The 12871-nt window shown below is 39.0% G+C and overlaps 1 protein-coding gene across 12 annotated transcripts in view; it reads left to right on the plus strand.

The window, feature by feature from the left end:
• Positions 1–12871, plus strand: part of SYNJ1 (synaptojanin 1) — an 89120-nt gene that overhangs the window by 6227 nt on the left and 70022 nt on the right. The window contains exon 3 of one of the 12 annotated variants that reach the window (XM_070045418.1): positions 7612–7709. The exons of the other annotated variants lie outside the window; for them this stretch is intronic. Coding sequence (XP_069901519.1) covers positions 7682–7709 — 28 coding nt within the window. The 5' untranslated portion in view covers positions 7612–7681. The remainder of the gene's footprint in view (positions 1–7611; positions 7710–12871) is intronic. 12 annotated transcript variants of the gene reach the window in all.

Below are 12871 nucleotides of genomic sequence, written 5' to 3' on the forward strand. Positions count from 1 at the left end.
TGGTGCTCACTTTTAGGATCCGCAGTGTTGCCCATTTATGCTGCATGGCTGTATCATAGCCTTACTAGTTGTGTGTGGTTGGTTGACCCTCTGGGTATACAAATGTTAGTCTGAGTGGCGTCTTACTCATTTGTTCATAAGTGAATGATTGTGCATGTGTTGTATGTCATAGTATGTCGTCACATAAAAGGGAGGGAGCAAATAACCATTACATTAAAATAATGTTGGACCAAATGACTTACTTGCTCTAAACAGTTTCTTGTACCCCTTAACCTGTCTTCAGAAGTTGCATAGAGTTACCGTAGTGTGTAAATTAAATATTGTGAAGTTATGGATCACCTGTTTAAAAGACGGGGATGTACGGTGTTGATGTAAACTCCTAACTCTTAAAATGAGAGCTTTCGTTCTTTTGGGTGTCACATACTGGTACGGTAGAAAGGATTAATTGCGTTTATCTGTCTAGTGGTAAGATTATCTTCAGGCTTTAACTCTGGACCTGGTTTTACCCCACATTGTCCGTCTAAGTGTCTTTGTCTACCTAATTTGTTTTCTTTTATCATGGAAACCTGAGCTGTAAAACAGAGGGATAAAATTCTTGAGCTCTTTGTCACAGAATGTGAAGTGTCTTGCCTTTTCTATGAAACTGCACACGGTAAAGGAGTCATACTTGCTATTCACTGGAAGTTACTCTGCTAGTCACAGCATTAAGCCAGAGGGGCCTAAGCTTTCTCGTTTTATGGCATCCTTGGGGTCTTATTAAGTTTTTAACAGCACCCGTAAGCCACCGTTCTGTTCATTAAATAGTTAGGTCCAAACAATAAATATTTATGTCCTAACAACCTTTAGTAGCTGTTTGGAAAAAATATTGCAAAGAAATTGAAAATAATTTACTTCCTTCATAAATAGCCACAGTTCCTTATTTACGGTATGGGAATGCCTGTTGAGCACTGAACAGCTTTTCAGACCTTGGGACCAGATTGAAAAGCACCACCCTCATTGCCTGTTCCACGTTGATTTTGGAGCAGTACTTGTTTTTTTTTAATCGCAGCAACCACTGAAAACCCAGCTTCGCTAAGATCTGATGTCTGATGTCATAAAGGAACATACTGCTATCAAATGTTAAAACTCTGAACTACCCCAAGCTAATAGTTTGGGCAGTGTCCAGCATGTGTTGAATATCTCCGTGTTTCTTTCCATTTAAAATATCCCTCGTCTCTCCTGAGAGTTTGCTGAAGTGTCCCAGAGCATCTCAGCATACAGTTTAGACTGGCATTAGACGTGCTTTATTTCATTTAATCCTGTGGGTTGTACTTTTATCCACACTTCGCAGATGTGGAAACTGAGGCTTGGAGAGATTAAATAACTTCTCTAATGACATAGTCTTACCATTTGCTTTTTCGCTCTAATTATTATTTATACTTTTGTTAGGGTGGTGGTTATTATTTGAGGGGGGTTGAGGAATGAAGAGCAAAAAGAAAAGAATGCCAGTAGACTTTAGAGTGAAATGGTAAGCATTTTCTAATGAGGGAAGTGTTAAACTTGCTGTGTTTTTACCTACAAACTGTTAATATCTAAGAGGGAAACATGGTTTGATTTAGCGTTAGGTAATTAGAAACTTTATGTTTTAACTTTGCCAGGCCAAGTTAAATGTCAGGTTTTAGAATTTTGGATGAATGTAGTAGGTGGTGATGACAAGCAGTGTGCATAGTTTTTTGTTTTTTTTTTTTAATTGCCAAATGCTACTAGTCAGCACAATTGCCCTTTACATAAATTGCAGTATCTTATGTCTTTTTAAGAAAAAATTTCAAGTTGAGGAAGGAAGTGCCTTTTATTTTTTTAAGAATTTTTTTTTTTTTTCTTTTTTTTTTGCGGTACGTGGGCCTCTCACTGTTGTGGCCTCTCCTGTTGCGGAGCACAGGCTCCGGACGCGCAGGCTCAGCAGCCATGGCTCACGGGCCCAGCCGCTCCACGGCACATGGAATCTTCCCGGACCGGGGCACGAACCCATGTCCCCTGCATCGGCAGGCGGACTCTCAACCACTGCGCCACCAGGGAAGCCCAGAAGTGCCTTTTTTATAGTTGACTTTTTCTGTGCAGAAAAATGAAATTTGGACTTGTTATATATCACTTTATGTTAGGGTTGCAAAAATTCATTTTCTTTTTGTAAATAATTTTTGGAATGTTCATATTTAATAGAAAAGAAAATAAATAGCAACTTAAATATCAACACTTAAAAAAAATCAACCTTACTTCTCTATCCTGGGCAGCAGGATTAGCCTGCTAACATAGGGCCAGTAGTCGTTCCTAAGTGCCTTCATTTCTTTACCACTTAAGTGTGCTATGAGGAAATAAAAATGAAGGCAAAAAATTTCTCTCTCACTGAACAGTAAAGCCTTGTTATGTGACTTCTTATTATATGATTTCAGGTCTCTCAGATGTTCTAAAATGTCCTTAAAATATAACTAGGCCAGGAATGTAGCAGGATACTTGCTTCTGAGCATGATGGTGTAACAGGATCTGTATTTGCCCTCCCACCTTAAATAACAACAACAACAAAAGAACAAAAAAATGTGAAACCATTTTCAGCTCTTGAACAATAGGCAGCACAAGACACTGATCCCTAAGAGAAGGGAAACAAATGAGGGGAGCCTTGCAGTCGCTGCCTTGAGAGCTTCCAGGCTACAGCAGCAGCAGGGTGAACCCAGACAAAGCCTGGCAGTCTCCCTGAGTTGAGGAGATAGAGTAGGGGCTTCGGCGAAACGCGAGCATCTAGAATTCTCAGGACTAAGTACCAGGAAAGGAATAACTGCACAGAGCTCCTGAGATGTGTAGCGGATTACACTTGAGACATCAGCTGAGTTCTGATTGGTGCCAGTGTATGAGGAAGCTATCAAGGCAGGAAAGAACCACCGAAGAGGAGCAGGCAGAAAAATTCCTGGAGCTCAGGGCTGGGAATAGTTCATGCTCCAAACAGCCAGAATGGAGAAAACTGGTAATTCTTGGGGGATTGGGTTGAGCACTCAGAGAAGGGTATATTACTTCAGTAGTGGAGCCAAGTAGCTCTAGACCACATGCTGCTCTGGTCCTGCCTGACAGAGCTTCAATGCAAGACCCAAAGGGGTCAAACTGTTTCCAGATAATTTCCAAATAACTGTATCCCAGAATAAAGATTAAGACTGTTTATAGGAATACAAAATGTATATACATGTATCCAGCATTCAACCCTGTCAATTTCACAATGTCTGGCATTCAATTAAAAATTACCATGCATGAAAAGAAGCAGGAAGATATACCCTGTAATGAGGAGAAAAGTCAATCTGTAAAACAGATGCTCAAATTAATAAGAACATTAAAACAGCTATTATAAATATAGTCCATATGTTCAGGAACACAGGAAAGAATGAGCATGTTAAGAAGAGACATGAAAAATGTAAAGGCCCAAATCAAACTTCCAGAATTGAAAAAAAACAATGTCTGAAATGAAAAAAATACACTGATGGGGATTAATAGATTAGACTCTGCAGGATAAATGAGTGGCAAATTTGAAGACAAAATAATAGAAACAACCCAAAATGAAGCACAGAAAAGCAGACTAAAATAGATAAACAGAGCATCAGAGGGCTGTGGGACAACTTCAAGTGGCCCCATATGTATGTGCAGTTGGAATCCTAGAAGGAAGGGGGTGGAGCAGGAAAATATTTGAAGAAATAATGGCTGACAAGTTTCCAGAATTGATGAAAACTATAAATCCATGGATCCAAGAAGCTAAATGAACCCCAAGCAGAAGAACCATGAAGAGAAAGAACTACACCCAAATATGTGATCAAATTGCTTAAAACGGTGACGCAGAGAAAAATCCTAAAAACAGCCCAGGAAAGAAAAAAAAAAAAGATATACATGTAGAAGAAGGAAGATACAAATCATGATGGACTTCTTCAGAAACAGTCCAAGCCAGATGAGAAAGAGCTAGATCTTTATTTTTTTATTTTTATTTTACATAGAGCTAGATCTTTAATGTACTGAAATGGAAAAACAAACAAACAAACAAAAAAAACAGCCCTGAAACTGTCCACCTAGAATTCTGTACCCAGTCACAAACAAAGATGATGTAAAGACTTTCAGATGTTCCGAAGCTAAAAAAAATGAGCCAGTTATATGAGTAGCAATTTAAATAGTATTGCTTTTCTTTGCATCTAGCGCCAGTACATTCAGAAATTTTGAGGTTGTAAAGTCTGAATCAGTGACATTTTGTTACTTAGTTATGTTTTAACTCTAAGCTTGAAAGAGGTAGAAAGAGTGGAATAGATTAGTGCAATTGGGGTTAGTCTTGTAAGCAGAGTGCCAAAAGGAGGTATATATTTAAAAATTGCATATCATGTTTTTACTGGTGACAGTTTAAATTTGCTTGAGTTTTTTAATGGTTGTTAATAAGAATTTGTGTTTATCTTTTTCCACTAAAATAGATTTTGCAAGTGAAAGCCATCATTATTCCTCTGTAATGTTACACAATATAAGCAATGCATTCACATTGGAGTGCATTTCATAGCTAATGAACTAATCAAATTACTGTGAGAACATTTGGCATTTGGTGATATGCATTAACTCTTCGTGGTCAACTGGACACCTATTTAATTACTCCCTCAGTTCAGGCTGAAAGAATTTATGTGCTCTTTATACTCCTGGATGATTTTAAGATAACTTAGTTAAAAGAAAAAATAAAAAACAAAATACTTCTTATTAAATTATTAACTAAAACATATTGAATGTTATTAAAATACTCTCTTCTTCCCTTTTATTATAGTCTTCTTACATAACTTTATAAAGTTTCTTTGCTTATATAAACTAGGTCTTCGCAATAAATATTTATTATGGGTTATGTTTCATTTTGTTCACTAGTCGACCGCAGGATTGCTGTTGTCTGTTGAATACCTTACTGAAAGGTAGATAAACAGCCTTTTAATATCCTGTGGACCATGTTCGAAGTATAGGCAGGATGAATCTTATTATTTGTTATTTATTTTATATTTTAAATTAAAAAAATATATTTTATTCATTTATTTGGCTGTGCTGGGCCTTAGTTGCGGCACACGGGCTCTTCTTTGCGGCATGCGGCTCTTTCAGTTGTGGCATGCATGTGGGATCTAGTTCCCTGACCAGGGATTGAACCCAGGACCCCTGCATTGGGAGCACGGAGTCTTAACCACTGGACCATCAGGGAAGTCCTGAATCTTATTATTAAGTAAATTCCTAGCTGGTTGTACATTAGTGCTCGTTAGTGGTCTGTCTTGGTCAACGTTGGGGATGTGACTTTGGCCTATCTTGTTTCACAATTTGATTATTTTCTTGGAGAATGGGATAGAAAGGTCGTTATCAGATTTGTAGATGTTGCAAAGCTGTGTGGGACTGATACAGAGCTGGGTAGAATAATTATTTATTTTGGATGGCACAGCTGAGATCCAATTTTTTTTCAAACTGAGAAAATGGATTAGAACCTACAAAATGAAAATGCCCTCCCCCTTGTTTGAGTTTTATGTCCATTCCTGAACCAACTACTGTGGCTACAGGGATATCAGGTGCTACTTGGGTTGGGCAGATGATTGGCAAAAGAAGGTAGAAATTTCTATGATTGTTTGAGTTCCCATAAAACCCCACCTGTACCATGGCTACAGAGTAAGGGAGGGTGGGCACAGGTACTGGGTCGATGGTCACCTTGACCACTGCATTCCTTCAAATCTGCTCGCCTTCAGTCTTCCTTATCTCAGGGGATTGCTTTCCATCCACCTAGCTGCTTAAACCAGAACTTAAGAATCACCCTCTACACCTCCTTCTCTCTCATTTCACACATTCACTCCATTACCAAGTACAGTCAACTCAACCTCCTAATTTCATTGAGAATCCACGCAGTTCACCATTTCAGCTGGTTCTACACCAGTCAAGCCACTGCAGTCTCTTTCATGGACCATTATAATAGCCTCCTTAAATGGTCTCGCTGCTTCCACTCCCCCTACCCACTCTTCAGTGTTCTTAAATACACAGTTTAGATCTTATTATTCCCCTGCTTAATACCCTTCAGGGGTTCGTCACTGAACTTAAAATCCAAACTCTTTAAAATGACCTGCAGTAAAATCGAGTCCATCTCCCTCTTCAGTCTTACACTGTACTGTCTGTTGGTTTCTGTGTTCCAGCCACATTGGCCCTTTTTTTTTAGTTCTGAATGTATCAAATTCTCTCTGGTCTCAGGGTCTTCACAAAAGCTGTTCCTTCTGCTCAGGATTTTATTTTTAAAGATAAACTTGTTTGCACACGTGGAAAAGTATATAAACGATAAATGTTCGACTTGACTTATCACAGAGTGAACATATTCATGTTACCACTACCAGGTCGAGAATAGAACATTATTGCTGGCTCTCCAGAAGATTCTCTCATGTTCCTTTCCAATTATCTCCATCATGATCTGCAAAGATAATCACTGTCCTGACTTCTTACCTCATAGATTAGTTTTATCTGGTTTTCAACTTAACATAAATGGAATCATTCAATATGTATCCTGTTGTGCCCAGCTTCTTTCATTCAGTGTTAAATATGGGAGATCATGCATGTTGTAGCGTATAGCAGTAGTTTATTCATTTTCATTGCTATGTAATATTCCACTGTATGAATATTCCACTATTCTGTTGACATTTGCTTTCTTTACAGTTTTTCCTATTATAAATGACACTAGTATGAACATCCTTTTACATGTTTTTTGGTGCACACACATACATATTTCTGTTGGATATTTTCTTAGGAATGGAATTTCTGGTCGTAGGGCATGTGGATGTTGTCTGGAACACTTTTACCTGCACTCTTAATTTGGCTAACTTCCTGTTTATTCTTCAGGTTTCAACTTACAGGTCACTTCTGCAGGCAGGCAGGCCTATTCTAACCACCACAGTCCCCCACAAACAATTTTAGATTAGGTCCTCCTGTTGCAGTCTGTTGGAACTCCATCACTGTACTTAGTATAATTCATAATTTTGCAGGTGTATGATTATATAATGCCTGTCTTCCCAGTGGAAGGTATTGGGGCACCGACTTTTTTTTATTCCTAGAACTTTGCCAGGATCCTGGTATATGGTAGGCATTCAGTAAATACTTGTTGCACAAATGAGTGAAAGGTTATTTTTATTTTGAAATGTTGCCAAGATTGGGATGTGCAGTTTATATAGAACACTAATTTGGATAGCTGAGTATCTTTCAGCTGGAATTTTAGTTATTTACTGATACAAAGAAAACCTTTTTCCTTTAAAATAATTTTCTCTTTATGTGTGATGAAATGGAAGGAGTCTTTACCACCAGCTGGTTATATGATCTTGGACGAATCACCTAACCTCTAGTCTTTTTCTTCTGAAAATGAGTAGCTTGGACTGCACGATCTCAAGGATCCTCTGACTAGAGGCTCTCTGCTTCTACACCAGAGCGGTACCTGCATGCAAATAAGTCAGCCACAAACTGCGGTGCATGCAACCACAGGCAAATTGTGTTTCTAGGAAGGTTGTGCTAACTTGTAATCATATTCTTACTGGCTTTCTTCAGCTAACTTGTTTTCATATTCTTACTGGCTTTCTTCAGCTTGGTCTTCTGTATCATCAGCTAAGGAAAGACAGTCTGTTCCCACCTGGAAGGTTTGAGCCACAGCAGAATGTTGACCTTGGATGGCAGGACCTTCAGTGGGTAGCGTAATTATTTAGTTTGAAATATTGTTAATTCATCAGAAGTTAGAGAAATCTACATTTAAATTTAATCTTCAAAATACCATTTAGGTTTTTAGAGAAATGACTTTTTATTTATCTGAATGTCTTAGATAATAAGTTAATTTTATTTCTTTCCATTCAGATGGTAGAGTTAGCAAGGCAGATGTGACCATCGTGTTGCAATTATCCTATGTTTAATAAGCCTGTATTTTAGAGACACAACTCATGAAAATCAAGACATAGGTATATGATTATGTTTTCATCTGAATTTCTGTAGCCTGATCTTATGTTTCTTAATTGCCTTAACTTCTCATTTGAGAAGGGCGGGTGTAACACCAACAATGCTGAGTAATGCCAGCTGTGTCATATGACAGAGTGCTATAAAATAAGCCAGTCCAGCAAAAAAAGATGTTGAGTAATGTGATAGAGAACAATAGGTATGTTAAATTTTGATAGAGAACAATTGATATATTTATACTCTGAGTGTTTTCTGTAGTCTATAAACAGATAATCTCCATACCTTCTATTTTCATTACTTTCCTGTAGTTTAAATAGGAGATGTAGATTAGGCCTGCCTTCAGTCATCAATTTGTTCAGTTAAACAACTCTGAAACAGGCACAGAGCTAAAATAATGAATAAGTTGTCTGTATTAAGTTGTGGGATATCACTAGCTTGTGGCTTTATGTAGTTTTAAAGACTTCTTAACTACTTCTGTGATGACAGGTAAAGGTAAGCTTATGATTTTCCAGCTACAAGTTTGATAGGAGGATATGAAAGCTAATTTATTTAGGATGAATGTAAGGAAAACATTTGTGACAGAGTATTAGCAATATTTACCCTTCCTGGGCTCCCCATTCTATAATTGCCGAGTCTGCTTCTTTCCCAATTTGTTATATATCTGTTATTTGATGAATATATGATAGACTTGGGAAGAGCAGGCCATGGGGCCATTCTCAAGGCTGTAGAACTTATTGCTCCCTTTCAAGTTTATAAAAGTCCTAGTGCCCATTGAACTTTTGCCTACTTGGAGGAAAATACCTCTCGGATCACTTAGAATCCCAGTAGCCTGTCCTCTTCCACTGACTGGCCAGGTTATCTTGTATTCTCTCCTCTCTGAATTTATCCAGGATACCAAAGGATGTTGTCAGAATAAATTTTATCTGGGGAAATATCAAACAGACATCAAAAAAGAGAGAATAGTGTCATTGATTCCCATGTATCTGCCAGCCAACCTCAGCGATTATCACAGACACTTTTAAAAATATATTTATTTATTTATGTCTGTGTTGGGTCTTCATTGCTGCGCACAGGCTTTCTCTAGTTGCGGTGAGCAGGGGCTACCCTTCGTTGCGGTGCGTGGGCTTCTCATTGCGGTGGCTTCTCTTGCTGAAGAGCACGGGCTCTAGGTGCGCAGGCTTCAGTAGTTGTGGCGTGCGGGCTCAGTAGTTGTGGCTTGCAGGCTCTAGAGCGCAGACTCAGTAGTTGTGGCACACGGGCTTAGTTGCTCCTCGGCCTGTGGGATCTTCCTGGACCAGGGCTCGAACCCGTGTCCCCTGCATTGACAGGCGGATTCTTAACCACTGCGCCACCAGGGAAGTCCAATCACAGACGCTTGTGTTTATCTATATCCCTTATCTGCTATTGCCCCCCCACCCCCGCCACCACTGTTTATTTTGAAGTAAACCCTGGACATCATTTAATTTCATCCATAAATATTTTTTGAGAATAAATGTTTATGGCACATATTTTATTTTGCTTTAAATTCTTTTCTGTGACCTGATTCATATTCATATATTCACTAGGAGTAGATTCAGAGGCCCTTCAGATGATCAGTTCTAATGATGTGAGAATATGTTAAAAATATAGCTATAATTATAAATTTATGCTTAAGATAGCTCTGTGTTCTCAGGAAATGCACATTTGCACTAGATTGATGACTAAGATTTAAAGCACAAATGAAAGATAGTGTTGAATGTGACATGAGAAGAAAAGTTTTTCCAGTTAAAATAAGGAAAATAAGGAGGAGGTTAGTTACTGTTGTTGCCTGAGGTGTCACAGCAGTAACTTCAGAAGCCAGGCTCTGTCTTACCTTCCGGGCTTAACAAATGAGCTGAAGACATGTGGCCCTCCTTACCTCAGCTGAACTGCACAAGATCTTGATCGGCTCAGAATGACTCCTAAAACAATGGGCTTCTTGGCTATTCCTACCTACCCGTGGTTAGAAATCAGTCACTTGTAAAAAGAAAGGTTTGTTTTTCCTAGCGTTTCGTTTGTTTAATAACAACATGAAAAGGAGGAAAAAAACCCACTTCTCTTTCAAAAAGCAGTCTGTTGCCCTCATGGAAAGCGTAGTAGATAACATTGAAAGACAGCACTAACAAGAGAGTGAGTAGCCTGAACTTCCGTATCACCACGTTTCCTGAACTTTCATTTCTGCTCGTTGTTTCCTCTGAGCTCTCCACACCCCCTGCCATTTTATACACTCCACAGCTTACACCCTCGTTAGCAGTCATTTAACAGTGCCCATTTTCCCATCCTCACCTTCACACCCCAGGACAGACATGACGTCACTGTGAGGAGCTGTTAAACTTCAATAATGAAGGCATTCAAATGCTGTCAATAGTAAGATAAAATGTTTATCTTTTTATGCATTATTTATTTATTTATTTTTAAGGTTTTTTTAAATTTTTAATTTTTTAAAAAATTTTTTATTTATTTATTTTTCGGTACGCGGGCCTCTCACTGTTGTGGCCTCTCCCGTTGCGGAGCACAGGCTCCGGACACGCAGGCCCAGCGGCCATGGCTCACGGGCCCAGCCACTCCGCGGCACGTGGGATCCTCCCGGACCGGGGCATGCACCCGCGTCCCCTGCATCGGCAGGCGGACTCCCAACCACTGCGCCACCAGGGAAGCCCAAATTTTTTTTATTTAAAAAAAAAATTATTATTACTACTATTTTTGGCTGTGCTGCGCGGCTTGTGAGATCTTAGTTCCTGAACCAGGGATTGAACCCAGGCCCCCTGCAGTGAAAGCACAGAGTCCTAACCACTGGATTGCCAGGGAATTCCCCTTATGTATTATTTTAAAACTTAGGAAACATTCCCTTTTGTGCCAAAATCTCTCAATTTATTTTTGTCTGTTAGATGAATACTTAATCAATAGCTGCAGTGTTTAGAGTCACTGTGTTAGGTGGGCATCGTGTTGAGATATAAAGAAATAAGACTTAGTTTCTATTGCTACTAGTAGACGAGTGTCTGTGGCATAAAGTAAAGAGAAGAAAGATTTCCTTCCAGCCAGAGTAATCAGAGGAAACTTCAGGAAGAAAGTGGCATTTTTTGTTAGGTATTGAAAGATGGGTAATATTTGGAAACACAAAGATGGCTAACAAGTGTTCGGGATGGAAAGAACGTGGTGAACAGCGAAAGAGGGGAGGGAGGGGAAAGAACATGGAGCCTGTAGGAGGGGCACACGTCACTCATTTTGGCTAAGGCCTGGGATGCAAGGGGAGAGTATTAAGGGAAGAAGAAAGATGGGGATGGATTGAGTAAAGTCGTTACAAATGCTGTGTTTTATCTAAAGGTTATACACATTATTTTAAGTGTTATGGCTTTCTTTCTTTTTTTAAATTATTTATTTTTGGCTGCCTTGGGTCTTGGTTACTGCACGCAGGCTTTCTCTAGTTGCGGTGAGCCGGGGGGGCGGGGCTTCTCTTCATTGCGGTGCCTTGGCTTCTCATTGTGGTGGCTTGTCTTTGTTGTGGAGCACAGGCTCTAGGCGCCTGGGCTTCAGTAGTTGTGGCTCGCGGGCTCTAGAGTGCAGGCTCAGTCGTGGCGCACGGGCTTAGTTGCTCCACGGCATGTGGGATCATCCCAGACCAGGACTCGAACCTGTGTCCCTGCATTGGCAGGTGGATTCTTAACCACCGTGCCACCAGGGAAGTCCCATGGCTTTCTTTCTTTTTTTTTTTTTTCCCCCATGGCTTTCTTATTTTAAGTAATCTTTTTACAGTGGAGGAATCTCAAATTATTTTCTAGAATTAAGTTACCAGAGAAATGGGATAATAATTTAATTAGATCCCTCCTAATCATATATTTCTCTGGATTTCATGGAGTTTCATAAAAGAAGGGAATCTTTTTCCCCCAATTAAAAAAATACATATGGGGAGGGAATAAAATGGTATTATAAGAGTTTATCTTCATGCCATTTAGAGAAAAAAGCTTCATAACTTAGGCATATGCACATGTATTTTCAAAGTTATTTTTACTGGCTACATTAAGAAAAATTTTTTTAATTTTTAAATAATTTCAAATATATGGAAAAGTTGAAGTTCAGTACAAAAGAACTTTTTTTTTCTGAACTATTTAAGACTACTAAGTTGCCAACAAGTTACCCTGTCACCCCCAAATACTTTATTACATATTTCCTAGAAAGGTATTCACCTACATAACTACAATATAATCATCAAAAAATTAACATTGGTACCTTACTGCTGTCTAATCCTCAGACTCCATTTAAGTTCATCAATTGTCCCAACAATGTCTTTCGTAGCAAAAAAGGTCCAGTTGAATTTTGTGCATTTTATTTAGTTATCATGTCTCTTTAGTCTCCTTAAATGCGGAAAAGTTTCTCAGTCTTTGACCTTTATGACCATAAAACTTTTGAAGATGAAGGCCATCTTCATTGTTTTGTAGAATGTCCCTCACTCTGGGTTTGTCTTATGGTTCCTCGTGCTCAGATTGAGGTTGTCTCGGCAGGAATATTACAGAAGTGCTGCTGCGTTCTTTTCATTGTATCCTGTCAGTTGACACAATCTTGACTTGTCCCATTACTGTTGGTGTTCACTTGGATTACTTGGGTTAAGGTGGTGTCTGCCAGGTGTCTCTGGCTGGCTCTTTTTTCCTTTATAATTAATAAGTGTTTGGAGGTGAGGTACTTTGAGATTATGTATGGTCCCATTGCTCTTCAAACTTTCAGTTTATGGGTTTATTCAGTGGGTTGTAATCTGTTACTCTTATAATTTATTTTGATGCTCAAATTGTCCCAGATTTCACCAGTAAAAGAAGCCCCTTTAAGCCAGCTTCCGCATTTTTGTAACATGCCACCATCATTCTTTGAACACTCCCTTACTTTCTGGTGC

Source organism: Globicephala melas, chromosome 4 (genome assembly GCF_963455315.2).
Source record: "Globicephala melas chromosome 4, mGloMel1.2, whole genome shotgun sequence".
Classification (NCBI taxonomy): domain Eukaryota; kingdom Metazoa; phylum Chordata; class Mammalia; order Artiodactyla; family Delphinidae; genus Globicephala; species Globicephala melas.